Here is a 27,382-nt window from a genome sequence, read left to right as displayed (position 1 = left end):
TGCTAGCGACAGCGGTACCATGTCCCACCTCTTGAACTCCTCCTCCATCTGCTCCACCAGCCTTGAAAAGTTCAGCTTGTGGAGGGTCCCCCAGTTCCTTGCCACCTGCACCCCCAAGTACCTGAAGCTCTTTACTGCTCTCTTAAAGGGGAGCCGCCCAATTCCCTCCCCCTGATCTCCCGGGTGTATCACAAAGACCTCACTTTTACCCACATTTAATTTATATCCCGAAAAGTCCCCAAACTCCGCTAGTATTTCCATTACCTCCGGCATTCCCCCTTCCGGATCCGCCACATACAACAACAAATCATCCGCATAGAGTGATACCCGATGCTCCTCCCCTCCCCTTGTCAGTCCTCTCCAACCCCCTGAACCCCTCAGTGCCATCGCCAACGGTTCGATCGCTAATGCAAATAGTAAGGGGGATAGGGGGCATCCCTGCCTGGTACCTCGATGGAGCCCAAAATACTCCGACCTCCTCCCGTTTGTAACCACACTCGCCATCGGGGCCGAATACAGCAGCTTCACCCACTTGATAAATCCCTCCCCAAACCCAAACCGTTCCAGCGTCTCCCACAGGTATTCCCACTCCACCCTATCGAATGCCTTCTCCGCATCCAGTGCTACCACTATCTCAGCCTCCCCCTCCACTGCTGGCATCATAATTACATTCAACAGCCTCCGGACATTTGTATTAAGTTGTCGTCCCTTTACGAAACCCGTCTGGTCCTCATGGATTACCCCTGGCACACAATCCTCTATTCTGGTTGCCAGGACCTTTGCCAACAGTTTGGCATCTACATTCAAGAGGGAGATAGGCCTGTAGGACCCGCACTGTACAGGGTCTTTGTCCCGCTTCAGGATCAAGGAGATCAGGGCCTGTGACATTGTCGGGGGCAGAGCCCCCCCCTCTCGCGCCTCATTGAAGGCTCGCACCAGCACTGGACCCACCAAGTCCACGTACTTCTTATAAAATTCCACCGGGAACCCATCCGGCCCCGGCGCCTTCCCCGCCTGCATCTGGCCTATCCCTTTAACTAGTTCCTGCAGCTCTATCGGCGCCCCCAGCCCCTCCACCCGTTCCTCCTGGACCTTTGGGAACCTCAATCTATCGAGGAAGTTCTCCATTCCCCCCCTCCTCCTGGGCGGCTCAGACCGGTACAATTCCCTGTAGAAATCCCTGAAGACCCCGTTCACCTCTTGCCCCTTCTGCACTACGTTCCCTCCCTTCTCTCTCACTCCCCCAATCTCTCTGGCTGCATCTCGCTTGCGCAGCTGGTGTGCTAGCATCCTGCTCGCCTTTTCCCCATACTCATAGACCGCACCCTGTGCCCTTCTCCATTGCGTCTCCGCCTTCCTAGTGGTCAGTAGGTCAAACTGGGCCTGTAAACTGCACCGCTCCCTCAACAGCCCCTCCTCTGGTGTCTCCGCATATCTCCTGTCCACTTCTATAAGTTCCCCCACCAGTCTCTCCCTCTCCTGCCTCTCCTTCCTTTCTCTGTGTGCCCTTATGGAGATCAGCTCTCCTCTGATCACTGCTTTCAGGGCCTCCCAGACTACCCCCACCTTCACCTCGCCCGTGTCGTTCGTGCCCAGATATCTCTCAATGCCCTTCCGGACCCTTCCGCACACCTCATCGTCCGCCAGCAGCCCCACATCCAGGCGCCACAGCGGGCGCTGGTCCCGTGCTTCCCCCAGTTCTACCTCTACCCAGTGTGGTGCATGGTCCGAAATCGCAATGGCCGAGTACTCCGTGTCCTGCACTCTCGAAATCAGCCCCCTGCTCAGTACAAAGAAGTCTATTCTGGAGTACACCCTGTGGACGTGGGAGAAAAAAGAATACTCCCTCGCCCTTGGCCTGCCAAATCTCCAAGGGTCTACCCCCCCCATCTGCTCCATGAACCCCCTTAGCACCTCCGCCGCTGCCGGCCTCCTATTCGTCCTGGAACTCGATCTGTCCAGCCCAGGGTCGAGCACTGTGTTGAAGTCCCCCCCCATGATCAGGCCTCCTGCCTCCAGACCCGGAATGAGGCCCAACAGGCGCCTCATAAACCCCGCGTCATCCCAATTCGGGGCATATACATTTACCAGCACCACATTCTCTCCCTGCAGCCTACCCTTCACCATCACGTACCTACCCTCCTTATCTGCTACCACCTGCGCCGCCACGAACGACACCCTCTTTCCCACCAAAATCGCCACCCCCCGGTTCTTTGCGTCCAAGCCTGAGTGGAACACCTGTCCCACCCACCCCCTTCTCAGGCGCACCTGGTCTACTACTCTCAAGTGAGTCTCCTGCAACATTGCCACATCCGCCTGCAGTCCCTTTAGGTGTGAAAAAACCCTTGATCTCTTGACCGGTCCGTTCAGCCCCCTCACATTCCAAGTAATCAACCGGGTTGCGGAGCGACCCGTCCCTTTCCCCTGTCTATTAGCCATGTTCTGTCCCCTGTCCGCCCCGGGTCGACCCTCCCCTTCTGACCCGTTCCCCATGGCGATGGCCCCCCCCTCTCTCCTCCCGTTCTTCCCTTCCCGTCCTCAGCCTTTCCAGCAGCAACCCGGTATCCCCCCCCCCCCCCCCCCCGGCTAGGACCCCTCCTAGCCGCGGTGTATCCACCATCGTACTCCCGAGAGTCAGCTGGTTTTCGCTGACCCGGCTGCCCCTGCCACACTCCGACTCCTCCCGATGTGGGGGGGAGGGGCCTCCCCCCCCCCCCCCCCTTGCCATCCCTCTCTGACCCCGCTTCAGCGCGGGAAAAGCCGCCATTGCTGGCCACACCCCACTCTTCTCTCCTCCCCCTTCCTCCGTCCCGCGCGCGGGAAACAGGGGAGAGCCCGCGCTTTCGCCCGGCCACACCCTTCCCCGCCATCTTCAATTCCACCCCCGTCCCCATCCACACCGATAACAAAGCCCCCTTAAAACGAGAGGAAGAAGAAAGAGAAAAAGAAAACACGCATAACCCACCTGCTCCCCCCCGTCCCGCCTCCCCAACTTAACAATATAACAATATAAATAACAAATCGCAAATAAATACATAAATACATAACTATGCCTGCATAACTAAATAACTAAATAACTACCCAATAATAACGTACTTAACCAACAGTAACCATAACCCTTAAAGAACAGATCCAAAAAACAGTAAAAAAGCCCCCCCTACAACAAGAATAATTAAGGGAAGTTGGCAACGGGAAGAGACACACAAAAAGGGAACAAAGAAACCCCCCATAACACAAGTTTCAAAGAAACCAAACGATCCATCCACTTTAACCAAGTTCCGACCTGGCCTAAGAAAGACATGGGCCACTTGATCAGTCAAGGGTACTCGGGCGGCTTCGACCGCCGGCGTTCCCAAGTTCTAGTTCAGGTCCAGCTTTTCCTCCCGAACAAAAGTCCATGCCTCCTCTGGGGTCTCAAAGTAATGGTGCTGGTCCTTGTAGGTGACCCACAAGCGCGCTGGCTGCAGCATTCCAAACTTGATCCTTTTTGCGTGCAGCACCGCCTTCGTTCGGTTAAACCGGGCCCGCCGCTTTGCCACCTCCGCACTCCAGTCCTGATATATCCGCACCGTCGAATTCTCCCATTTGCTGCTTTTCTCCCTCTTGGCCCACCTCAGCACTTTCTCCCGATCGCAGAGACGCTGGAACCGCACCAGCACCGCCCTCGGGGGCTCGTTTGCCCTAGGCCGCCTAGCCATGACCCGATATGCTTCTTCCAGCTCCAGGGGCGATGGACCGGCCCCCTCTCCCATCAGGGAGCTCAACATCTCCGCTACATATTTCGGGAGATCAGGCCCCTCCAGCCCTTCTGCTAGGCCCAGGATCCTCAGGTTCTTCCGCCTCATTCGCGTATCCAGCTCCTCAAAGCGGCTCTGCCATTTCAGGTGGAGTGCCTCGTGCACCTCCACCTTCCCCACGAGGACCGTGGCTTCCTCCTCCCTCACCGCCATCTCCTGCTGCAGCTCTCTTATCGACGCCTCTTGGGTCGCCTGGGCCCCCATCAGCCTTGTGGTCGTCGCGTTCATGGACTCTAAGAGTTCCACTTTCAGCTCCGTAAAACACTGGAGGAGAGCGGCCTGCTGCTCCTCCGCCCATTTTCTCCAATCTTCTAGTGCGCCCCCGGCCGCCATTTTGGTCCTCTTCCCCCGCTTTTTTGGGGGAGCTGCTGCCGCTTTTTTTGTCGCCCCTCTCCGAGTACCGACCATAAAGTTGGTCTCACTCTCCTCAGGGAGCCTTCCCCCACCGGGATTCGTCTTTACAGTACCGTCGGGGCCCTCCAATCGGCCCTTAAACACCTTTGTCGCAGGAGCTGCCAAATGTGCGACTTAGCTGGTCATAGCCGCAACCGGAAGTCGCCATTTACTTTCTTAATTGCTTGCTGTGTCTGCATGCCAACTCTTGAGTTGTTGATGCAAGTGCACCGAAGTTTCCATAAATGTCAACATTTTCCAGTAACACATATTTTAAAAGATATTTGGCTTTTCTATTCTTACAAGCAAAGTGAATAACCTCTCACTGATTATCAATAGCTGAGACCCCAGCACTGATCCTTGCAGCATTCCACTAGTCACTGCTTGCCAACTTGAAAATGCCCCATTTATCCCTGCTCTCTGCTTCCTGTCCATTAATCAATCTGCTATCCATCCCAATATATCACTCCTAACTCCTTATATCCTTATTGTGTATTAATCTTTTGTGTGCCACCTTATTGGAGATGGCAAGTATACTACATCAACTGTTTCCCCTTTATCTGCCTTGCTAGTTGCACCCTCAAAAAACTTTTATTAAATTTGTTTATCAGGATTTCCCATCTGTAAAGAAAATTGTGACTTGTTCTAATCATACTTTGCTTTTTAAAGTGCATTGTTAAGACTTCCTTAATAATAGATTCTAGCACATTCTGTTGTCAGGCCAACTGGCCTGAGATTTCCTATCCTTTCTCTCCTTTCTTGAATAGAGTGTTACATTTGCTAACTTCTAATCTCTTGGTACTGTTCAAGAATCAAGGGAATTTAGGAAAATCAGAGTCATCACATCCACTTACTTGGCAACTGTGTTGGGTTTTAGTTCCTTGCATTTCTCTAATACTTTTGTCGGCTGAGGTTAGTTACTTTAATTTCCTGACTTATTATCCCTTTGGAGCCTTGCATTTCTTGTATGTTACTTGTCTTTGACTGTGAAGACAGACACAATATTTGTTCAACGTTCCTGCTATTTCCTCATTATCCATGATAATTATCTCCTGTCATTACTTCAAAGAGACTAAAATTTACTTTAGCTCCTCTCTCTTTTTATTAACTGGTAAAAGTGCTTACAATCTGTTTTTTATATTCATGGCTAGTTTACTCATTTTTTAAAAAATATTTTTATTCTCCTTTTTCACAATTTTTCTCCCGAATTTACACCCAACAACAATCAATAACCAACAACAAATATCTCAAACCCCATAACAGTAACAATGATCCCATCCTCCCACCATGCCCAGACATCAGCCTGCATGTTAACATAAACAAATGACAAAGAAAAAAGAGGAATCAGGGATTACCCATAGCCATCTTTAACATACATAGCCCCCTTCCCCCCCCAACCCACCCACCCATCCTCCCCCCAACTAATGTTCGATGTTATCCTGTTCCTGAAAGTGCATAATAAATAGTGCCCATGACTTGTAGAACCCCTCCGAGCTTCCCCTCAGTTGGAACTTAACCTTCTCAAGGGTCAAGTATTCCAACAGGTCCCCTCGCCACGCCAGGGCACAGGGTGGAGAAGCCACTCTCCATCCCAGCAGGATCCGCCTTCGGGCGATCAATGAGGCAAAGGCTATGATATCTGCCTCCGCACCCATTTCCAACCCTGGCTGGTCCGACACCCCGAATATGGCCTCCCAGGCACCCGAGTCCAGCTTCACATGCACCACCTTGGAAATTACCCTAAACACCTCCTTCCAGTACTCCTTAAGCTTTGGACAGGACCAAAACATATGAAGGTGATTAGCCCCCCCCCCCCCCAACAACGCTCACACACATCTTCTACCCCTTCAAAGAATCGGCTCATCCTTGCCCTCGTGAGGTGCGCCCTGTACACCACCTTCAGCTGTATCAGCCCCAACCTCGCACACGAGGTGGAGGCATTCACTCTCTGGAGCACCTCACACCAGACCCCCTCCTCGATAACCTCTCCCAACTCTTCCTCCCATCTCGCTTTGATCCCCTCCAGTGGTGCCTTATCCTTTTCCAACATAGCTCCGTATACCGCTGACACTGTCCCCTTCTCCAGTCCCCTTGCCGCCAGCACCTCCTCCAACAACGTGGAGGCCGGTTCCTCCGGGAAGCTCTGTATCTCCTTCCTGGCAAAGTCTCGAACCTGCATATACCTAAACACTTCTCCCTGCTCCATCTCATACTTCGCTTCCAGCTCCCTCAATCCTGCAAATCGCCCCCGAAGAAACAAATCTTTTAGTGTTTTAATCCCCTTCTCTTCCCATTTCCGAAACCTTCCGTCCCACCTCACTGGCTCAAATCTGTGGTTCTCCCGGATCGGCATTTCCCTCGACCCTGCCCCCAACCCGAAGTGTTGGCGAAACTGCCTCCAGATTTTCAATGAGGCTATTACTACCGGACTCCCTGAGTATTTCGCCGGAGCTATCGGGAGCAGGGCCGTTGCTAGTGCCTTCAGCCCCGATCCCCTGCACAAACTCTCCTCCATTCGGACCCACTGGGAATCAACCCCTCTGACCCAGCTCCGCACCTTCTCCACATTCGCCGCCCAGTAGTAGTACATCAGGTTTGGGAGACCCAAACCCCCTGCCTGCCTTCCTCACTCTGGCCACCTTCCCTCCCCATATAAACGAGGTGATCCTTCCCTCAATCTCCCTGAAAAAAGACTTTGGCAGGAAAATCGGTAGGCATTGAAAAATAAACAGAAATCGCGGCAACACATTCATTTTAACCGCCTGCACCTGACCCGGCAGTGACAGAGGGAGACCATCCCACCTTGCCAGGTCGGCTTTCACTCTCCCCACCAAACTAGTGATGTTGTATCTGCGAAGCCTTCCCCACTCCCGGGCAACCTGCACCCCCAAATACCTAAAGTGGGTCCCTGCCCCACGGAATGGCAGCCCCCCCCCCCACCCCTGCCCCCACCCCCCGACTGAGACACCACAAAATACTCACCCTTGTCCAAATTCAGCTTGTACCCCGAGAAAGACCCAAATAACTGCAGCAACTCCAATATTCCTCCTTTCGACGCACTCGGCTCCGACACATACAGCAGGCATCGTCGGCATACAAGGACACCCTATGCTCTACCCCCTCCCTCGCTATTCCTTTCCATGCTCCCGAACGTCTTAATGCGATGGCCAACGGCTCGATCGCAAGCGCAAACAGCAGGGGAGGCACAGGACATCCCTGCCTTGTCCCACGGTGGAGAGAAAAGTATCTCAAACTGATATTGTTCGTGCGGACACTCGCCTTTGGCTCCTTGTATAGTAACTTTACCCAGTTCACAAATCCTGTTCCAATCCCAAACCGCTCCAGCACTGCCATCAGGTACCCCCATTCCACCCGATCAAACGCCTTCTCGGCATCCAGTGCCACCACCACCAGGGGCTGTTTAGCACACTGGGCTAAATCGCTGGCTTTGAAAGCAGACCAAGCAGGCCAGCAGCACGGTTCGATTCCCGTAACAGCCTCCCCGAACAGGCGCCGGAATGTGGCGACTAGGGGCTTTTCACAGTAACTTCATTGAAGTCTACTCGTGACAATAAGCGATTTTCATTTCATTTTCACCTCTGTTTCCTTCCCTTCCGTCGGTGCCACAACGACGTTCAAAACCCTCATAATATTTGAAAACAGCTGTTTCTCTTTCACGAACCCTGTCTGATCCTCACCTATCATCTTCGGGAGGCACCCTTCCAGCCTACCCGCCAGTACCTTCGCCAATACCTTTGCGTCCACATTAAGAAGTGATATGGGCCTATACGACCCACACTCCGTCGCATCCTTATCCTTTTTTAAAAATAAATTTAGATTACCCAATTATTTTTTCCAAATAAGGGGCAATTTAGTGTGGCCAATCCACCTAGCCTGCACATCTTTGGGTTGTTGGGGCGAAACCCACGCAGACACGGGGAGAATGTGCAAACTCCACACGGCCAGTGACCGAGAGCCAGGATCGAACCTGGGACCTCAGCGCTGTGAGGCAGTTGTGCTAACCACTAGGCCACCGTGCTGCCCTTTTCCTTATCCTTTTTAAGCAACAGTGAAATTGATGCCTGCCCCAAGGTTTACAGCAGCACTCCCTTCTCTATCGCCTCTTCAAACATCCCTACCATCAGGGATGCCAACTTATCCTTAAATATTTTATAATATTCAACCGGAAACCCATCCAGCCCTGCCACCTTCCCCGACTGCATCCCCCCAATCGCGTCTTTTATCTCCTGCTCCAGTATTGCTCCTTTTAATGTAGCCCTGTCTCCCTCCCCTAGCCTCGGGTACTCCAACCCATCTAGAAATTCCAGCATCTCACTTTCTCCCCCGGGTGGCTCTGACCTGTGCAACCTCTCATAGAATTCCTCAAAAACCTTGTTAATCAGCTCCGGAGCCACCACCAACTTCCCGGCCCTATCCCTTACCTGAAGAATTTCCCTTGCTGCTGCCTCCCTTCGGAGCTGACCTGCTAACATACTCCCCGCCTTGTCTCCATGTTCATAAACTGCACCCCTCGCTCGCCTCAGTTGCCGTACCGCCTTCCTGGTGGATAGTCGGTCGAAGCTCGCCTGTAGTTCCTTCCTCTTTCCCAGCCCCGTTGGATCCCCATGCTCCGCATAACTCCTATCTGCCTCCAACATCTCATCTATTAGCCTCTGCTGCTCCAACCTCTCCTCTTTGTCCACCTTGGCCTTAGACGAAATTACCTCGCCCCTCACTCCCGCCTTTAGAGCCTCCCAGACAACTGCCATTGACACTGCACCTGTACAGTTGAATCTTAATTACCTTTTCAGTTTTTTCACAGAATACTTGGTTCCCCAAAAGCCCCACATCCAGTTTCCACCGCGGCCTCTGCGCTACCCCCTTCTCCAGCACCATATCCAGCCAATGTGGCGCGTGATCTGACACAGCAATTGCAGAGTATTCCGACCCCTTGACTCCAGCCTGCAAAGCCTGTGTCCAAGTCAGGAACGGCTCCAAACACCTTCCTCGCTAATCCTGCATCATCCCAGTTGGGACTGTATACACTTACCAGCGCCACTAATACCCCCGTCCAGCGCCCCTGCCACAATCACATATCTACCCCCCTGATCTGCCACTACCTTCTCCATCTGGAAGCGTACCCTTTTGCTGACCAGCACCGCTACCCCTCGAGCCCTTCCATCAAATCCAGAGTGAAACACTTGGCTAACCCAACCCTTTTTAAGTCTCACCTGGTCCTTCACCCTCAAGTGAGTCTCCTGCAGCATTGCCACACCGGTTTTCAGACGTTTAAGATGCGCAAGCACCCTTGCCCTCTTGACCAGACCCTCCTAGCCCTCTCACGTTCCATGTGACTATCCTTACTGGGGGTCTCTCAGCCCCCCCCCCCACCTTTCTTATCCACCATCAACATACCGCCGGGCCCTGCCCCATAAGCCTGACCCGCCCCTGTCCATTGTTAACATTGAACCCCTTCCCCCCCCCCCTCGCGAAACCCCCCCCCCCACCTTTCCCCCTGAAACAACATCCCCCAACATCCTCCCCCCCCCCGCTCGCCTCGTAGGCCCATTGAAGCCTGCTATCCAGGCTCCAATGTTCGCAGCCCTCCTCTCCCCTCACCTCCGTTCACTAGCTGACTTTAGCTAGCTAGTGCGGGTGGCTCCCCCCCCCCTGCCAAGACATATCATCCCCTTCCACCCAGTCCCAGAGGAAAAAAACAAACCCAACAATCCAACCCATACAATTCACTAACATAACATTTAACCGTCGCAACACAGAGTGCCCATCAACCCACGATTAACTTAAACTCTATAACAATGCAAACAGAAGTAGATTGCAATACAAATCCGTTTTTAAAAAAAAGTTATAATATTTATACATTTTCCGGCTGTTCAAACACAGTCCACAGTCTCTCTTCCAGTTCCGCTCTTCATGTCTGTCCTAAGCCTTCTGCCTTCACGAACGCCTCAGTTGCATCCGCTGTCTCAAAATAAAAGTCTTTGCCGTTATACGTTACCCTCAACCTCGCTGGGTACACCATACCAAATTGTATCCCCTTCTTGTACAACGTCGCCTTCACTCGCCCAAACGCGCTCGTCTTTTTGTCAACTCCACCGTCAGGTCCTGGTAGATCTGGACCGTAGTACCATCCCATAGTACCTCCCGCTTCTGCTTCGCCCAATTTAACACCTTCGGCTAGTTTACTCATATTGTATTTTTTCCTTTGTAGCAACTTTTTGGTGGCATTTTACTGGTTTCTAAAACACCCCCAATCATCAGATTTACTATAATTGCAACATTTTAAACCACTTCTTTTAATCTAATTCCATTCTTAACTTTCTCAGTAAACAATGGATTAATCTTTCTTGCTGCGTTTTTGTTTTACAATGGGATGCTTTTTTTGTTGCATCTTTTGAATTGTTTCTTTAAATATATCCCACTGGGGGTCACATGATGTAAGCGTGGGACAGGCCAGGCTGCATCTTCGCAAACTCTGGCGCCACTCAATTTTGAATGTTTTTTTTATCCTGATGCACAACCCATAATTATTTGATCCTGATGTGCGCAATCTGTGCCACGTTTCTGGAAGATCTTGGCGAAATTTTGGAAATGGGGAGCCAAGTTAAGACAAGAAACTCATTGTTTGATTGAGGCGGATGTAGACGGCCGGTATGGGGCCCAATTTGCAGTGGCATTTTCACTGGTGAACTTTGGTACTGGTGTCGAGATGACGGCTGCCAATGTGAGTGAAGTTGTGGGCAACGGTCTCTGCTCCCCTGCACAGATTAGTTGTGCTCACATTAATGAACTGCTAGGTATCCGAAAGAGAATGGATGAAGCGGAGAAGAGAATCCTATCAGTCAGTAGGGTTCCTCGGTGGGGCTCATCTTCAGTCCTTGAAAATCCAGCTCATGGTATGTCGAACATTCTGGTTGATTCCGGGAGATGGGGCCGGAGATGGACTATCTGTGTGCCTGGGGAGCTGCGGATGAATTCCTGACTGAATTTGAGAACTGGCTGCCAAGCTTTCACAGTCTCGAGGCGATGGAACACATTGTATCCAATCTTTGAGGGTTAGGTTTAGTCGAAGACTCCAACTAGTGGTCTTGCGTTATCTTGATCCAGAAGAACTGGAGGTGGACAGACGTGATGGGTCTTTGCCACCCGCTGGGGCCTAGGTTCTCTTTACCGCTGCTTCGGGATAACAACATGGCAGAGGTGCAACGGCTTCGGTGAAACTCTGGATAGATCCTGGATGTTGCTTGACGATCCTGTCATGGCCTTGGCCTTTCTCCATGGGTGGTTATATTATCCTGCATTAATCATGATCTTTGTTCTCTTATGATTATACTCCTGATTTTGTGTTATTACCTTTTATCCTGACAAGAATGCCTGTCATGTGTTATACTGTGAAAATCAAGATTGTCCATTTTTTTCTTTGGTATTTGTCCACCTGCAAGCTTTAACATTGGAACAAGGGAGGTTTAGTTTATTGTGCATTACACTTTGCATTCAATCTTTGTTTTGATGTGTGGTACCAGGGGAGCAGCGTAGGTATGGAGGGTGCCCGTCTTCTCCTGGCCCTGTTTCAAATTCTAATTCTTGGGTTTCTGTGTTTGCAATACAGAGATATTTTCTTGTTTGGGGATTGTTTGTAGGTCTCCGTCTTTCTATTGGGCAACGTGCTGAGTTTGTTTGACAGGAGGATTATGCTGTATTTATCTTGCTTTTACACTGAGGGAGTCCATCTTTTGGTACCCATCACTTTATAGATAAGATGAATAGCGCCACATCAGGGTGGTGGGTAAGTGGTTTGGTATAGGTTTGGTTAATATGGCCTTATAGGTCCTCAATGTGGGTGAGGAAAATCCCCGTTGAAGCTATTGTTGTCTTGTTCATTGGAGATGTCAGAAATACAACTTTATTGCTAATTATTCACTTGAATACACTTTAATAAGCACGGAATCAAAACTTAGAAACAAAATAGCAAACAATATATAAAAAGGTCGAACACATGGCAAAAATCCTAAAACATAAAGAAATCACTTTAACACAAACTAACATATAGATGATTCAAGAATTCAAGAACAGAGACCTCGACCACGAGGTCCTACTTTTCAGAGAATTCTTATCTCTGGTTTAATCCCTCATTTACTTGCATTGATTTCTAATTCTCAGCTGATACCTCTTGGTTTGTCCAAATGAATGTCTGTTACTTAGAGGGTGATTTGTTAATCAAATATTGGACATTACATAAGATTGACTGGTGCCTATCAAAACTAGTTCAGTGTCTGTATGCGTAGTCTCAGGAAAGTTACTGGATATGTTTCTCACACGTTCCATGTTGCACAGCCCTTGTTATAACTGATTAGTTGATGAGACCGAAAACTTCCTTAGTGTTGAATTCACTGGAATACAATGGGATTGTATTCACAGGAGGATTGTGCCATATTTATCTTGCTTTTACATTGAGGGAGTACATTTTTGTTACACATCTCTTTATAGATAATATGAATAGCGCCACATCAGGGTGGAGGGTAGGTGGTTTGGTATAGCGGTGGTTGATATGGCCTATGGCCTTATAGATCCTAAATGTGGAACAATGACTGGATTCCCACAGTCGAGACATTTTTAATAATTTTACCTCTCAGCTACATGCATTCAACTGCACCTAAATCTATGAATAAATCAAAACTCTATCATGTCCTATGAAGGTATGGACAGATCATGATTTTTGCTTTCTGTCATTCGCACCTCTGTGTGGTTGGAGTATTGGACATAGTCCATTAATCCTTGAATATTTAGCCTTTCTTGGATTTGTCTATTATATTTACTTGGCTGCATGGGGAGTGAGAATGGTTACTTGGTTCCTTGGCTCTTGGAAAGTATGGTGGGCATATCATCTTGGTGTAAGGGTTTATTTGACTAGGTGAAATGGGCGGAATTATATTGATGGTCAAGCTCAAGTGGGGCCTCTTGGGGTGCCTAGAAATAGGGGTGGTTTGCTTTGTTCAACGTATGAATGATGTGAATATTGTTGGCCTGTCAGCCGCTATTCTAGTGTGTTGTTGATCCTAGTTGAGCTCAATTGAATAGGTTTGAACAGTAGTAACTGTTTATCCGGCTCAGGTGGCGGGCATGTTGGGCCGGGAAGTAGGACACTTTTCCTTTTGAGATGTTCCCTTTTGGGGTCTTCTGGACTACTCTCCTTGAGATATGGTTCCCTTAGGGGAGTAGTATTCTGTTGGCTGCAGGGTGTGAGTTTGAGTGCTTCGATTCAGCATTATTCGAGTCTTTCTTTGGTTGGAGATTAGACTGAATGAAGGAGTAGATGGCCCTCCTCCAAGTGGACTTCCAGACTGTCCTCTTTCTTGAGGCTTGTGCTGCCTAGGGGGCTCTGATTGTTATATTTAATTCTTGCAGGTTTCCCTTATCCTGTCGGGAGTAGGATAGGTGTATCTTCCCCCGAGATATCCCAATGATGGGTGTCTTGATGATTATTCTTCTTGTCAAGGGATTTCCTTGGTGGAAAATGGTTATGTTTTTTGGTGATGATGGGGCCAGAATGGTGCCTCTGATTTGGCTGGAGAGGAGTGAGGTCTGTTGTGTTGTGGATCTTGGCATGGTGTAAGAATCCTTGGTTTACTGGCTCCTGTACGAGAGTGGACAATGCCAAGCCACATCTTGTACTGATAGTGGTATCCTGGTGTTCCCCTTTTTCTGGGGTATCCTTTCATTGCTTGAAGGTCTTGGGATGCTGCATTAGGTCCCAATTGGTTGTATTTTACACCATAAGTGATCCCATATATTGTGTTGCTCTGTCTTTGTTGTCCTGTGGAGGAGGGTGTATACCATGTGCTCATGACTTTATCCTGTTATCCTGAAATCCCCCACTCTCTGGTATCCAACTACAACAACTGCAATGATCGATAATCTGAACCATGTGTATGAGTACTGTACTGTACTAGATTCTGTGGATTTGTTGGGTCTTGTGGTTCAATAAAAATATTCTTTAAAAAGACATATCCCACTAACTATTTATCACCACCGCTTTAGTCTATTTACTGAATCAACCTTTGTCAGCTCTCTTCTCATACCTATATAATTGTCTTTGTTTAACTTTAAGATTCTTCTCTCTGAATGGCGTATGTTGTTTTCAAACTTAATATGATATGCAGTTATAATACAACTCTTTCCCAATGGATCTTTTAAGATTACATTATTAACTAATACTTTTTTATTGCATAACACTAGACCTAAAATAGCTTCACCCTCAAGTGGTTCCATAACATATTGCTTCAGTAAACTGTCATTTTAAAAAAAAAAAAAAATTTTTATTCAAATTTTCACATTTTCACAAAAAAGAAAACAATAACAGAAAATTCTAAGAACAAAAAAAAACAGAACCCCCCCCACCGTAAATACAAAAGAAAAACAATAAATTAACGGCCGTCATTGGCAAAAAACAGATATTCAACCCAAAACAAAGAGACAACACACACACCCCCCCCCCCCCCCCCCCCCCCCCCCCCCCCGGCCTTTTGTTTTTACCGTTCTGCCAGGAGATCAAGGAATGGTTGCCATCTCCTGAAAAACCCCTGCACTGACCCCCTTAGAGCAAATTTCACCCTCTCCAATTTAATAAACCCCGCCATATCGTTGACCCAGGCCTCCACGCTTGGGGGCCTCACATCCTTCTACTGAAGAATCCTCCGCTGGGCTACTAGGGACGCAAAGGCCAGAACACCGGCCTCTTTCGCCTCCTGCACTCCCGGCTCCACTGCAACCCCAAATATTGCGAGTCCCCAGCCTGGATTGACCCTGGATCCTACCACCCTCGATACCGTCCTTGCTACACCCTTCCAAAATTCCCCAGCGCTGGGTATGTCCAGAACATGTGGACATGGTTTTCTGGGCTCCCTGAGCACCTAATACACCTGTCCTTAGTCCCAAAAAACCGGCTCATCCTTGTCCCGGTCATATGAGCCCTATGCAGTACCTTAAACTATATGAGGCTAAGCCTCGCACACGAAGAGGAGGAGTTCACCCTTTCTAGGGCATCCGCCCACGTCCCCCCCTCAATCTCCTCACCCAGCTCCTCCTCCCATTCATCTTTCAGCACCTCCACCGAGGCCTCGTCTACCTCCTGCATCACCTGGTACACTTCCGAGATCCTCCCCTCTCCAACCCACAGCCCCGAGAGCACCCTGTCCTGGACCCCACACGACGGCAGCAGGGGGAACCCCGCCACCTGCCGCCTGACAAACTCCCTTACTTGCATGTACCTAAAGGTGTTCCCGGGGGGAGCCTGAGCTTCCCTTCCAGCTCACCCAGGCTCGCAAACTTCCCGTCTATGAACAGGTCCCCCAGCCTCCTGACACCTGCCCTGTGCCAACTCAGGAACCCGCCATCAATTCTCCCCAGAACAAACTGGTGGTTCCCCCGTATCGGCGACCCTATCGAGGCCCCCACCTCCCCCCTGTGCCGCCTCCATTGCCCCCAAATCTTGAGGGTAGCTGCCACCAACGGGCTCGTGGTATACCTCGTCGGAGGGAGTGGCAGCGGCGCCGTTGCAAGCGCTTCCAGGCTCGTACCCACAGGATGCCATCTCCAGCCTCTTACATGCCGCCCCCTCCCCGTCCATTACCCACTTACGCACCATCGCTGCGTTGGCAGCCCTATAATACCCACAGAGGTTGGGCAATGCCAGCGCCCCCCCCCCCATCCCTGCCCCGCTCCAAGAACACCCAACTCACCCTTAGAGTCCCGTGTGCCCACACAAACCCCGTAATGCTCCTGTTAATGCCCATCAGCCATGATTGAATGGCGGAGTGGACTCGATGGGCCGAATGGCCTTACTTCCACTCCTATGTCTTATGGTCTTATGGTTAACCCGCCTGAAAAAGGCCTTCGGGATAAGGATGGGGAGGCACTGGAACAGGAACAGAAACCTCGGGAGCACCGTCATCTTGACTGACTGCACCCTACCCGCCAAATACAGCGGCAGCATGTCCCACCTCTTAAACTCCTCCTCCAGTTGCTCCACCAGCCTTGTGAGGTTTAGCTTATGCAAGGCCCCCCAGCTCCTGGCCACCTGAAGCTCCTCTCCGCCCTTTTCAGTGGGAGCCTCCCAATCCCCCCCTCCTGGTCCCCCGGGTGTACCACAAACAGCTCGCTTTTCCCAAAGTTAAGCTTATACCCTTAGAAATCCCCAAATTCCCGGAGAATCCCCATCACCACCAGCATTCCCCCCACCAGGTCAGCCACATACAACAATAAGTCATCCGCATAGAGCGACACTTGGTGCGCCTCCCCACCCTGGACCAGCCCCCTCCAATCCCCCGACTCCCTCAGCGCCATAGCCAGGGGTTCAATTGCCAGCGCAAAAAGTAGGGGGGACAGGGGACACGCCTGCCTCGTCCCTCGGTATAGTCGAAAATACTCCGACCTCCTCTTATTCGTGATCACACTCGCCATCGGGGCCTCATAGAACAGCCTCCCACAACTGACAAACTCCTCCCCAAACCTTTCCAGCACCTCCCACAAGTACCCCCACTCGACCCTATCAAAGGCCTTCTGCGCATCTAGCGTCACCACTATCTCTCCTTCCATCATCATAATAACGTTTTCAGTAAACTGTCATGAACGCATTCTGCAAGCTCATCATCCAGACCACCTTTTCTGGTTTGATTGCTCCATCTTGTACGAAGATTAAGGTTCTCCACAACTATTATAATGCCTTTGTTACATGCTCCAGTAATTTATTTGTTAATGCTCTGACAAGTGATATAATTAAGAGGGTTTATAAACTAATTTCACCATTATTCCCTTGGTATGCCTAATCTCCTCTCGTACTGGTTTTACTTCCTGATTTTTTGAGCCAAGATCCCTTCTCATTTATGTCCTGTGTCATACTTTATTGTCCTCCTTTTCCATTCTACTTTTCTTTTTGAAATATTGTGTACACTGTAATATTTATTTCCAATCTTTTCACCTAGTGGCCATGTCTCTGCAATGGTAATTAGATCTAAACCATCTATCTCTATTCATGCCACAACATTTATCTCTCTTGTGCTATTTTAATGAGTCTCCTTGACCCTCCATTTCAAGCATTTAACAAAAATATTCTCATCTATTCTTTTTAGGTCCAAAGTAGATTAACTATCACTTTCCTACATTGAAATCCATTTACCACAGTTTTGACCATTCAGTTAATCTATTAATATCTCTTTGTTATATTTCCATCTACACTTGTTTGCACTGGCACCTTCCTTTGTGTCATCGACAAATTTGAGTAAGTGGCTGTCCATCACATCATGTAAGTTACTAATGAATATGGTGAATCGTTGAGGTCCCAAAAGAGATCCCTGTGGGATACCATCTATCACATTCTGCCAATTAGATTATCGGTCCATTATGCCGAATCCATTATTTTCTATCTCTTGGCCAATTTCTTAAATAAAATCAATAATTTCCCCTCATTTCCAACAACTTTGTAAGGGCCGGTGCAGACTCAATGGGCCGAATGGCCTCCTTCTGCACTGTAAATTCTACGATTCTATGATAATTTCAACTTTAACCAACAATTCCTTCTGGAAGTTCCTATAAATATATCTGCAGACATTCTCCTGCCCACTATTTCAGTCACCTTTTCACAAAGTTCAGTCAGGTTTATCAAACATGTGTCTAATCAGCTGATATATTTTAGTGTGCTCAGTCACCATCCAATTTAGTTAATTATGAACTTTCTAATTTCCTGACAACAGATGTTAGGCTAACTATAATTGCATCACTTCCCTCTCTCACCTTTCTTAAATAGTGGAGTGTGCAGCTGTTAACTCTTTTCACAATCTTCTACTCTTTATTTCCTCCTTTAGTGTATCTTATGATTTTTAAAAGACCTCTCTCAGTCCCTGTAGAGATTTTAAAAAAGTTTCCAAGGTGTGAAGTAGCTCTAAATATTCAAATTGAGTGATGCATTTGTCTATTTCTTTAGTTTCAGTGTAACTTCAAAGTTTGGTTTATATTCCTGTTGGAGTATATGTCTAAAGATATAATCCTAAACCACCTTGACATCTGGCATTCAAACGGCAAAATGTGTTCTAATTCCCCTGTGTTTTGTACGTGCCAGTCTAGAAAACTGATGCACATTTCAAATGCAAGCCTATCATGCTTTCCAGGAGATGGGAAGGGAGATAGAAATGTAATGTAGAATGTCTCCAAGCACTTGTCAGACTGTAGCTGCCCAGGATCTGCCAGAAGGCCATTAGGAGGAAACCTAAATTATTGCAGTGGTGGTGGTTGGAGGTAGAGTTTAAATGTTTTATTTTGAGGCAATGCATCTGTTGTGGGGTTGTGCCTATTAATAGGTGTTGATCTATTTTTACTCACTGTTAGATTGAGTTACAGTCTTGGTCTTTAAGACTCAAGATGTTGCAGTGACAGAATAAGCATTATAATATATTTCAGTGCAATATAATGATCAGTAGTTAATCTAAGTATAGCTGAAAAATGTATGAACAAGTTGGCGTGCAAGACCTTAAATGTTTGTTTCGCTGGGATGGTGCAATTTTTATGATTCTATTATTGTTGGCAAGCCTTTAATCTCTTTTGCAATAAACTTTCTAGTTAATGTTTACAGCAGTGATAAAAGGTAAATATAGTGTTGCTCTTTTCATTCTAAGAAGCAGATTTGTTCTGTTGATTGTACAAAGTTATGGCTCTGCAGAAACTACTGTTGAGGACGTACTACTTGCATTTGTAAAGTTTTATCGCCAAAGGCTTAAAAAATATGTCACACAATTAATTAGTTTGGAATTATAATGACAATTATTATCCCAGAGTCTTCAACATGATTTTTATTATCATGGAGCATGAACTTCTGGCATCAAATTGCCATCCATACAATAACATTTATTGCTCACATATAAATCTCTAGTCTACAAACTGTGGTTTCCCTTTTAGGACTTTGCCAAAGACAGATATGGAATTCTTCCAATGATTCAATCACAGGAAAAACTGGGTGAGTTTAAATGTGAATAACGTTTTCTTTCCTCCCAGCCACTTGAAAAATGATGGTCTATTGATCTGTTGCAACAGCTGCATGTCTTTTTTTTTAACAAAGTCTGTTGTATGCCTATTTTAAATCTCATTTATATTAGACTCCAGCATAGCATCCCATCATGTGAAGCAAGATTGCAAAAAGACAGTCGTCATACTTTTTTGTTTTGCGAAAACCTCATTTCCATTGATATTGCATGAGCCACAGAATATGTTCCCTTTCTGCCAATAAATGTGCAATGTTCCCCGTCTCTTGCTAATTATGATACTGCGCTTTTAAATGTTGCCATGATTTCCTCAGAAGTCAAAAATGACATGCAAATTATGCAAAAGATGCAACAACAAAAAAGCTAAAGATCCTTTCCTTAGAGGCCCTAAGAATCATTATACAAGAAAAAGCCTGATTAAATTTCCAAGGAGAATGCTTTCTTCCAGCTATTGGATGCTGTTTTGTTAGCTAAAATATCAGGAAAAAGAATAGAAATAATCACACTGTGGTTCCAGGATTAATTCTATATCTTGCTGTACTGATATTAACTGGTCTCTGATGGAGTGTTCTGCGGGAAGAGGGAAATAAGAAAGTACCCATTTAGTAATTTGCTGATGTAAGTGGTCAAAGTTTGGCATCCTTTTGTTGGATTGAGGAGATCCAACCACAAGTCCTTGTATTGAAAATGTGTGTGATTGATCATTTGAATAGCTTGACCTGTGACCTTGTATTGTATTTTCTGAGCTAACCCTAAACATATCTTCTTTATGTAAAGATCGTGTCTTGGTTCATGTGAAAAATCTAACAGAAGAAAAAGCTGACCAGGTGGTCTGGCTCCGTTCCAGAGTCCACACCAGCAGAGCCAAAGGTAAGAACAACGCTTTACAGTATTCAGTCATCTTTCACTTTATACTTGGTCAACAGGAAACAGCTTTTTGGAGGCAGAAGTTTCTCATGGTAAGTGTTTCCACTGAATGTTCTTTCCTAAGAATAAAGCTTATTTATGTTTTAACTACAAAATCAAGAAGGGGAATATATTTCTTAACGAGCCGTATCATATATTTTAGATTTTTGAAGTTAGTAGAGTATAATACTCTGTGTACCTGTTGAATGTTTTTGCTTACAGCAATAACAAGAGATGGTACTGTGTTAGCTGCTAAGGAAATATTTGAAATAAGAATGTTTAGATAAGCAATTGATCTGAAGTCCTACTGCAGAGACTTCAGTAACTTATCTAGGCTAACACCTCCGAATGCAATGCTGTTTTGCAGGAGCTGCTGACTTTTGGATAAGAGTTTAAACTGAGGTCTGCTGTCTGCAATTGAAGAATAGTAGTCAGTTCAGTGCTTTGTATATGGTGTGTATGAGGTTTCTCAGCACAATCAGTCATTTTACTTTATACTCTCTGCATGTTGCAATTAAGAGTGTAAGAAGTCGAGGCAGGTGTAGGCCAAATGTATCCTTGAGCTTGCTCCATCATTCAACAAGATCACAGCTAAACTGAAGTAACTCTGCTTTCCCACCATATGCCCATATCCTTTGATACTGTACCTAACCAAAATCTTGAATCCCAGTCGTGAATATACTCATTGAGTACCTCAGCCCCACCAAGGAACGAATTATAGACAGTAAATGCATTAAGTTTCACGGAAATGTATTTAGCAATCCTCCTTTTTTATGGTTAATGGGGCATGTTAAAAAAATGGATAATTCACCCCTGGTAGTGGATTTAAAAAAAATAATTGTGGCAACCTAAAAGTCAAGAAATCACTTTACAGGGAAAAACAAGATGCAGAATTGCTGAAAGTACTTTTTAAATAGTTATTTCAGGCTGTGAATTTATGTGGGTTAACATTTCCTCTTAATTGATGGATTGAAGTGTTTTTCTAATTTACACATTCTTCCTATAGCTTTAAAGGAAAAATGTATGAATAACAAAAAGCGTGACTAAGTTGTAAGAAACAAAATAGTGTATCAGGGGATCTGACGTATATAGCACTCAATGTGCACTATTTTTATCTTCACAGGGAAGCAGTGTTTTTTAGTCCTGCGTCAGCAACAGTTTAATGTCCAAGGACTCGTGGCTGTAGGAGACCATGTGAGCAAGCAGATGGTCAAATTTGCTGCTAAGTAAGTTTGGAATTACATCCTGTCATCTGAAATACAATAATGAGAAAGTATGCAATTTGCACCAGGACCTCTTTTCATGCCATAGCTCTATTATGTATCACGGTTAGCGTCCTTTACTTAAATTATGCAGTGTTTGTTATCCAGGAGGTAAATATTAAACGTATATTCAAATTAAATCTAATAGGGCACATTTCAGGAAATAATAGTGCCCAAGGTGAGGATGCATTGGATGAATAGGAGACAATGCCGAATTTGAAACTTTGAAAAACATTTATTACTTAGATTATAATTAATAAAAGTGAGAGTGGGACCAATATAAAGAAATTATGAAAAGTGACATGATTGGAGAAGCTAATTGTGAATATATGAGAAACCCAGTGCACTAAAAACACTATCAGCATATGTTTAGTAAGAAGCATCTTAAGGCTGGAGCTGCTAAGCCATAGAGGAAGTTTGTGGTGCAGAGTGAGAGAATAGCAAAGAAAGCACTGAAGTATATTGCTTTAGTTTGCATACCTGAGGTAAATTTCAGGGTTGTAGAAACAGCAGAAGTGTTATTAGAGGTTAATAAAAGTAAGAAAGTCACTCAGGCTTAATGTAGAGAAATTATCATGGTTTGCATGCAAGGATCCTCAGGGAAAATAGGAAAGAAATATCATTTTCAAAAGGTAATTTCCTCACTAGTGCTTTTGCGAATTACTTTAAATCTGTGATCTGTCTAGTTATTAGTCACATGCCAAATGAAACTGAACAAGTAGAGAGAAACTATCAAAACCTCCCATAAACGTGAATACCTCTATTAGGTTTCCTCTTAACCTTTTCTGCCTGAAGGAAAACAATCTCAAACTCCTAGATCTCATCACTCAATCTGAAGAAAGAACAATACAGCACAGCAACAGGCCCTTCAGCCCTCCAAGCATGTAGTGGTCGTGATACCAACCTTGGCCAAAACCCTCAGCACTTCCTTGTGCCATATCCCTCTGAACCCATCCTATCCATGTGTTGTCAAGATGCCTTTTGAACGCCGTTAAGGTATCTGCTTCCACAACTTCCCCTGGCAACGCGTTCCAGACGCTCACCACCCTGTGTAAAAAAAAAAAAAAAACCTGCCTCGCACATCTCCTCTAAACTTTGCCCCACAGACCTTAAACCTATGCCCTCTGGTGACTGGCCCCTCCACCCTGGGAAAGCATGCCTGCCCATCCACTCTATCCATGCCCCTCATAATCTTGTAGAGCTCTATCAGGTCACCCCTCAACCTCCATCTTTCTAATGAAAACAGTCCGAGTCTATTCAGCCTCTCCGCATAGCAAACACACTGCAGACCAGGCAACATCCTGATAAACCTCCTCTGCACGCTCTCCAAAGCCTCCACATCCTTCTAGTAGTGTGGCAACCAGAATTGTGCACAATATTCCAACTGCAGCCGTACCAAGGTTCTATACAACTGCAGCATGATTTGCCAGTTTTTATACTCGATGCCCCATCCAATGAAGGCAAGCATTCCGTATGTCGTCTTGACTACCTTGTCCACTTGAGTTGCCACTTTCAAATATCTGTGGACCTGCATGCCCAGATCTCTCTGACTTTTCTTAAGAGTTTTGCGATTTACGGTACATTTCCCCTCTATGTTACGCCTACCAAAATGCATTACCTCACATTTGTCCGGATTAAATTTCATTTGCCATTTTTCTGCCCAAGTCTCCAACCTATCTATGTCCTGCTGTATCCTCTGACAATCCTCAACACTATCTGCCACTCCACCAAACTTGGTGTCCTCCGCAAACTCACTAATGAGACCATCTACATTTTCCTCCAAATCATTTATGTATACTACAAACAACAGAGGCCCCAGCACAGATCCATGTGGAACACCACTAGTCACAACCTTCCATTCAGAAAAAACACCCTTCCATTGCTACCCTTTGCCTTCTGTGACCAAGCCAGTTCTGTATTCATCTCACCACCTCGCCTCTGATCCTGTGTGACTTCACCTTTTGTACCAGTCTGCCATGAGGCACCTTGTGAAAGGCTTTACTGAAGTCCATGTAAACAACATCCACCGCCCTCCTCTCATCAATCATCTTTGTCACCTCCTCAAAAAACTCATTTGAGTTAGTGATGCACGACCTCCCCATCACAAAACCTGTTCCAGGTATCATCCTGGTAAACCTCCTCTGTACCCTCTGCTAGACCCTGATATCTTTCCTCTAGTGCAGCACCCAGAATGGTGTGTACCACTCCAGCTGAGGTCAACCCATGATTTGTAAAGGTTTAACATGATTTCCGTCTTTTGTATTCAATGCCCTTATTCACAAAGCCAAGTATCCGATTCACTTGAGCGGTTTATCAATTTGCCCTGCCACCTTCAACAATTTATGAAAATGCCTCTCCATGTTGTTTCTCCCGGCGTGCATCACTTTGCAATTTGCTGCATTAAATTGCACCGACCATGAGGAGAAATTTCCTCACATAGGGAGGGTTGTTTATGATCTGGAACATACTACCTAAAAGGGTAATGAAATCGGATTCAGTAAGAACTTCGAAAAGGCAATCGGACATATATTTGTAGAATGTTAATCTGCAGAGTTATTGGGGGAAAAGGTATGGCGCTAAATAATAATAATCACTTATTGTCACAAGTAGGCTTCAATGAACATAGAACAATTACTGTGAAAAGCCCCTAGTCGCCACATTTCGGTGCCTGTTTGGGGAGGCGGTACGGGAACTGAACCCACGCTGCTGCCTTGTTCTGCATTACAAGCCAGCTATTTAGCCCAATGTGCTGAACCAGCCCCTGCTTGAACAACTTCAAAGAACTACCACAGGGTTGACAGTCTAAATGGAGCCTTCCGTGCTACAAGTTTCTATGCTTCCTTGAGTATTTTAAAAATTGAATTTGTTGTTTGATAAAGGAAACTTGAAAATGTTTTGGGAAAATAGGTTAGATAAATGACTCATGGAGAAAAATACTAGTATCTAACTTAATTAATCAAATATGTTCCTGTGCAATATTCTCAGATGTCTATTTTCACCATATATTGCAATCTAAAATAACTTTCCAGATCATTTTGAAGAAAAATTCTCAAAGTTTAATTACCTTTGTCAGTGGTTTTACAACTTTCCTAGAAGATTTTAGAGGATTTCTTTTTAAAACCCACAGCCATTGTGTCGTTGTGGAGTTTTAATTAGATATCCTGTCGGATGTTTTTGTAAGGGTTTATGGGTCACTGGTCATTAAAGGGCATTGTGAACCTACAGTTGGACGTGTGATTATTTTACTACAGTACGTTTGCAGCTTTTTACACAGATGGCCCTGTTTGTTTGTGTTAAACTGATAAGTCTGGCTTAACAGACTGAGACAGGAAATGCATTTGCACCTGTTTTGGTTCATAGTGTTCCCTGCTAGCCTACGCAGTATTTTTGTTGTACGGGTGTCTGATTAAATGGAGGGTACATATGCATGTTGTGTCTCTGTGTGCATATAATTAATTAATTGCCCGTGCATGAGGGTATAAATGGGGGTGATTTTGAGCCCACACGAGCCGTGCGCAGGATCAGCGGCACAGGAGGAAAATCCCGCAAGAATTGGGAAACATGATTCGGGCCAGAGAGATTGCATTTCCCAATTTTCCTCGTGGTGTGAACATAATCTTAATAGATTTCCATTTATTTAAATATTATTAGTGGGCCCACCACCACATGATCCCTCCCTCACTAAATATTCATACATCGACGAGGTTTACAATGTGTTTGGCCAAATGAGGAGCATTCGAGGGATCCCTCCAGGGGCGCAATGCCAAGTATAGCCCCAGAGCTACGTATAGCCACTGTACCAGGGCAGTGCCGCGATGGGCCCTAGTGGTTGGGTGGGGATCATGGAAGAGTGGACCCTGGGGGTGGGTTGAAGTGCCGGCGAAGATTATAAGAGGGTGGAGGGGGGGTGGAATGGAATGTCGGCAAGGGTTGTGTGGGGGGAGCTATGCCTCCATGATGGGGGGAGGGCAGAGGGGCATTAGGTTTCAGTGATGATCGGGACATCCTTTATAAAAGCGGAGCCAGTTACTGGCTCTGAAGCCCCATTCTGCCATAGTTACAGTGTGAACCACACCCAGTCTCTTTTTTCTCTCTAAGAATCTCAAAACTTGGGGGTAACTGGTCTGTGCAACTGGAGAGTTACACACTGGTTTTCAGTCTCAGCCTGGCACTTTGCCAAATTCTGGTAAGTTTCCGCCCTATATATATTTTGATAAATCTCTCATGTTGTTGGCAAGTGCCCTGGATCTGATAGGTTGCATAATAGGGTCTTAAAAGATGTGGCTGCAGAGATAACGGATGCATTGGTTATAATCTTTCAAAATTCTCCAGATTCTGTAAAGATCCCAGCAAATTGGCAATTCACAAACATAACACCACTACTCATAAAAGGAGGGAGACAGAAAGGTAAAAAGTATAGGCCAATGGGAAAATGCTGGACCCCATTATTAAGGAAGTAGGAGCAGGACGTACAATCATAATACAATCTAGCAGAGTCAACATGGTTTTATGAATACTCAGTTTCAAGTGACTTCTGGAAATATGTCAGGATACCGACTTCAAAAGGTCCAATGGTGCAACAAGGGAAATAAAGACAATTTAGTTTTGCAAAAACTAAACCAGAGCATCAGATGACAAATGGTTTTATTTGTATATTCTTCACATTTCAGTGATTTTTCCAAGCTGATGCACCTCTGCATAATCACCTCCATTTTAATGAGACATAGATTGGATGGACCAAAGGAAGATTAATTGTGGTTCCTTGTACCCATATTAAAAATGAGTCAAGTTCTTGGGATTTATCTTCTTATTATGCGACTGTTGCTGGGGGTTCTAATGATCCATTTTAGAAAGGCCATTGTAGGAGATTGAATTAAATGGTGGACTGACGTTGATAAATTATTCAAATTTAGTAGATGTGAACCAGGACAGGGTTTTCTAATTGAAAATCTGAGAGCTGAAAAGGAATTGAGTGAATTCCAAGCATTTTTTCAGATAGAATATCAAATAAAAATAATTTTTTTGGCTTTGCAGCCGCACAGCGCGCACAAGCCTGTCATTCCCGTTTACTCAGCAGCCACATGACTTGGACTCAGACCCAGGCAGCAGCCTCCCAGCAGAGGCCCGGGCCCAACCAGCGCGTCCCAGACAGCGCTCAGGGGTCCAGCCAGCTCCCTCCCACCTTGGTCAAGATGTGCCCAGCCCTGATGGGCACTTAGCTCGCAAGGCTGGGTGGCAGTTCTCCCCAGGCCACCTCCAGCTTCACTACTGGCAGAGACACCCATCTCTTTCTTCATTTTCCACTTCTTCTCCTTTGCTTCCCGGGAATTTAAAAAAACACTTGATGATGGCACAGACAACAGTCTCCTCCTGCATGCTGGCACCGACCGGATGAACTCTTCCAATCAGAGAATTCCTCTGTCTTCACCCCCTTGCTCTGCCTGCATTCCTAGATTTTGTCTCTCTTGCAACAGCAAGAGTGGGAGAGAGGAATCCTGTGATTGAAGGATCTGGAACATTGAGTATGGGAGAGACAGAACCTGTCTCTGCCATATACGGGAGCGATTTCTCTTCATTGGTCGCCATCATGATTGATCCTTACTGTTAAAAATTTTGAATTTGGACTTGATCTCACAACATCTTTCTATACCCTTTAAAACCCAGTTTTGTTGCTGGGGCATATGTCTTGTTAATCTTAATTTATGTCTTTTAGCGATCCACTCATCAACCAGTGGAAAGCTTTTCTTCATTTGCCTTATAAATACCTTTTATAATTTTCAACATAATAATAATAATCATTGCTTATTGTCACAAGTAGGCTTCAATGGCGTTACTGTGAAAAGCCCCTTATATATCAGATTTCTTGATTTCTTTGTGGGCGGCAGGACAGTGGTTAGCACTGCTGTTACACGGCGCCGATGACCCGGGTTCAATCCCGGGCCCAGGTCACTGTCCACTTAGAGTTTGCACATTCTCC

The 27,382-nt window shown here is 46.3% G+C and overlaps 1 protein-coding gene across 1 annotated transcript in view; it reads left to right on the top strand.

Moving 5' to 3' along the window:
- Positions 1 to 27,382, top strand: part of dars1 (aspartyl-tRNA synthetase 1) — a 123,313-nt gene that overhangs the window by 25,220 nt on the left and 70,711 nt on the right. The window contains exons 4-6 of the mRNA XM_038789924.1: positions 19,155 to 19,212; positions 20,015 to 20,107; positions 21,267 to 21,369. Of these exons, the coding sequence (XP_038645852.1) occupies positions 19,155 to 19,212; positions 20,015 to 20,107; positions 21,267 to 21,369 (254 nt within the window). The remainder of the gene's footprint in view (positions 1 to 19,154; positions 19,213 to 20,014; positions 20,108 to 21,266; positions 21,370 to 27,382) is intronic.

This window comes from Scyliorhinus canicula, chromosome 2 (genome assembly GCF_902713615.1).
Source record: "Scyliorhinus canicula chromosome 2, sScyCan1.1, whole genome shotgun sequence".
Classification (NCBI taxonomy): domain Eukaryota; kingdom Metazoa; phylum Chordata; class Chondrichthyes; order Carcharhiniformes; family Scyliorhinidae; genus Scyliorhinus; species Scyliorhinus canicula.
The sequence above is the reverse complement of the archived record's forward strand: the minus strand, read 5'-3'. Positions and strand labels throughout refer to the sequence as shown.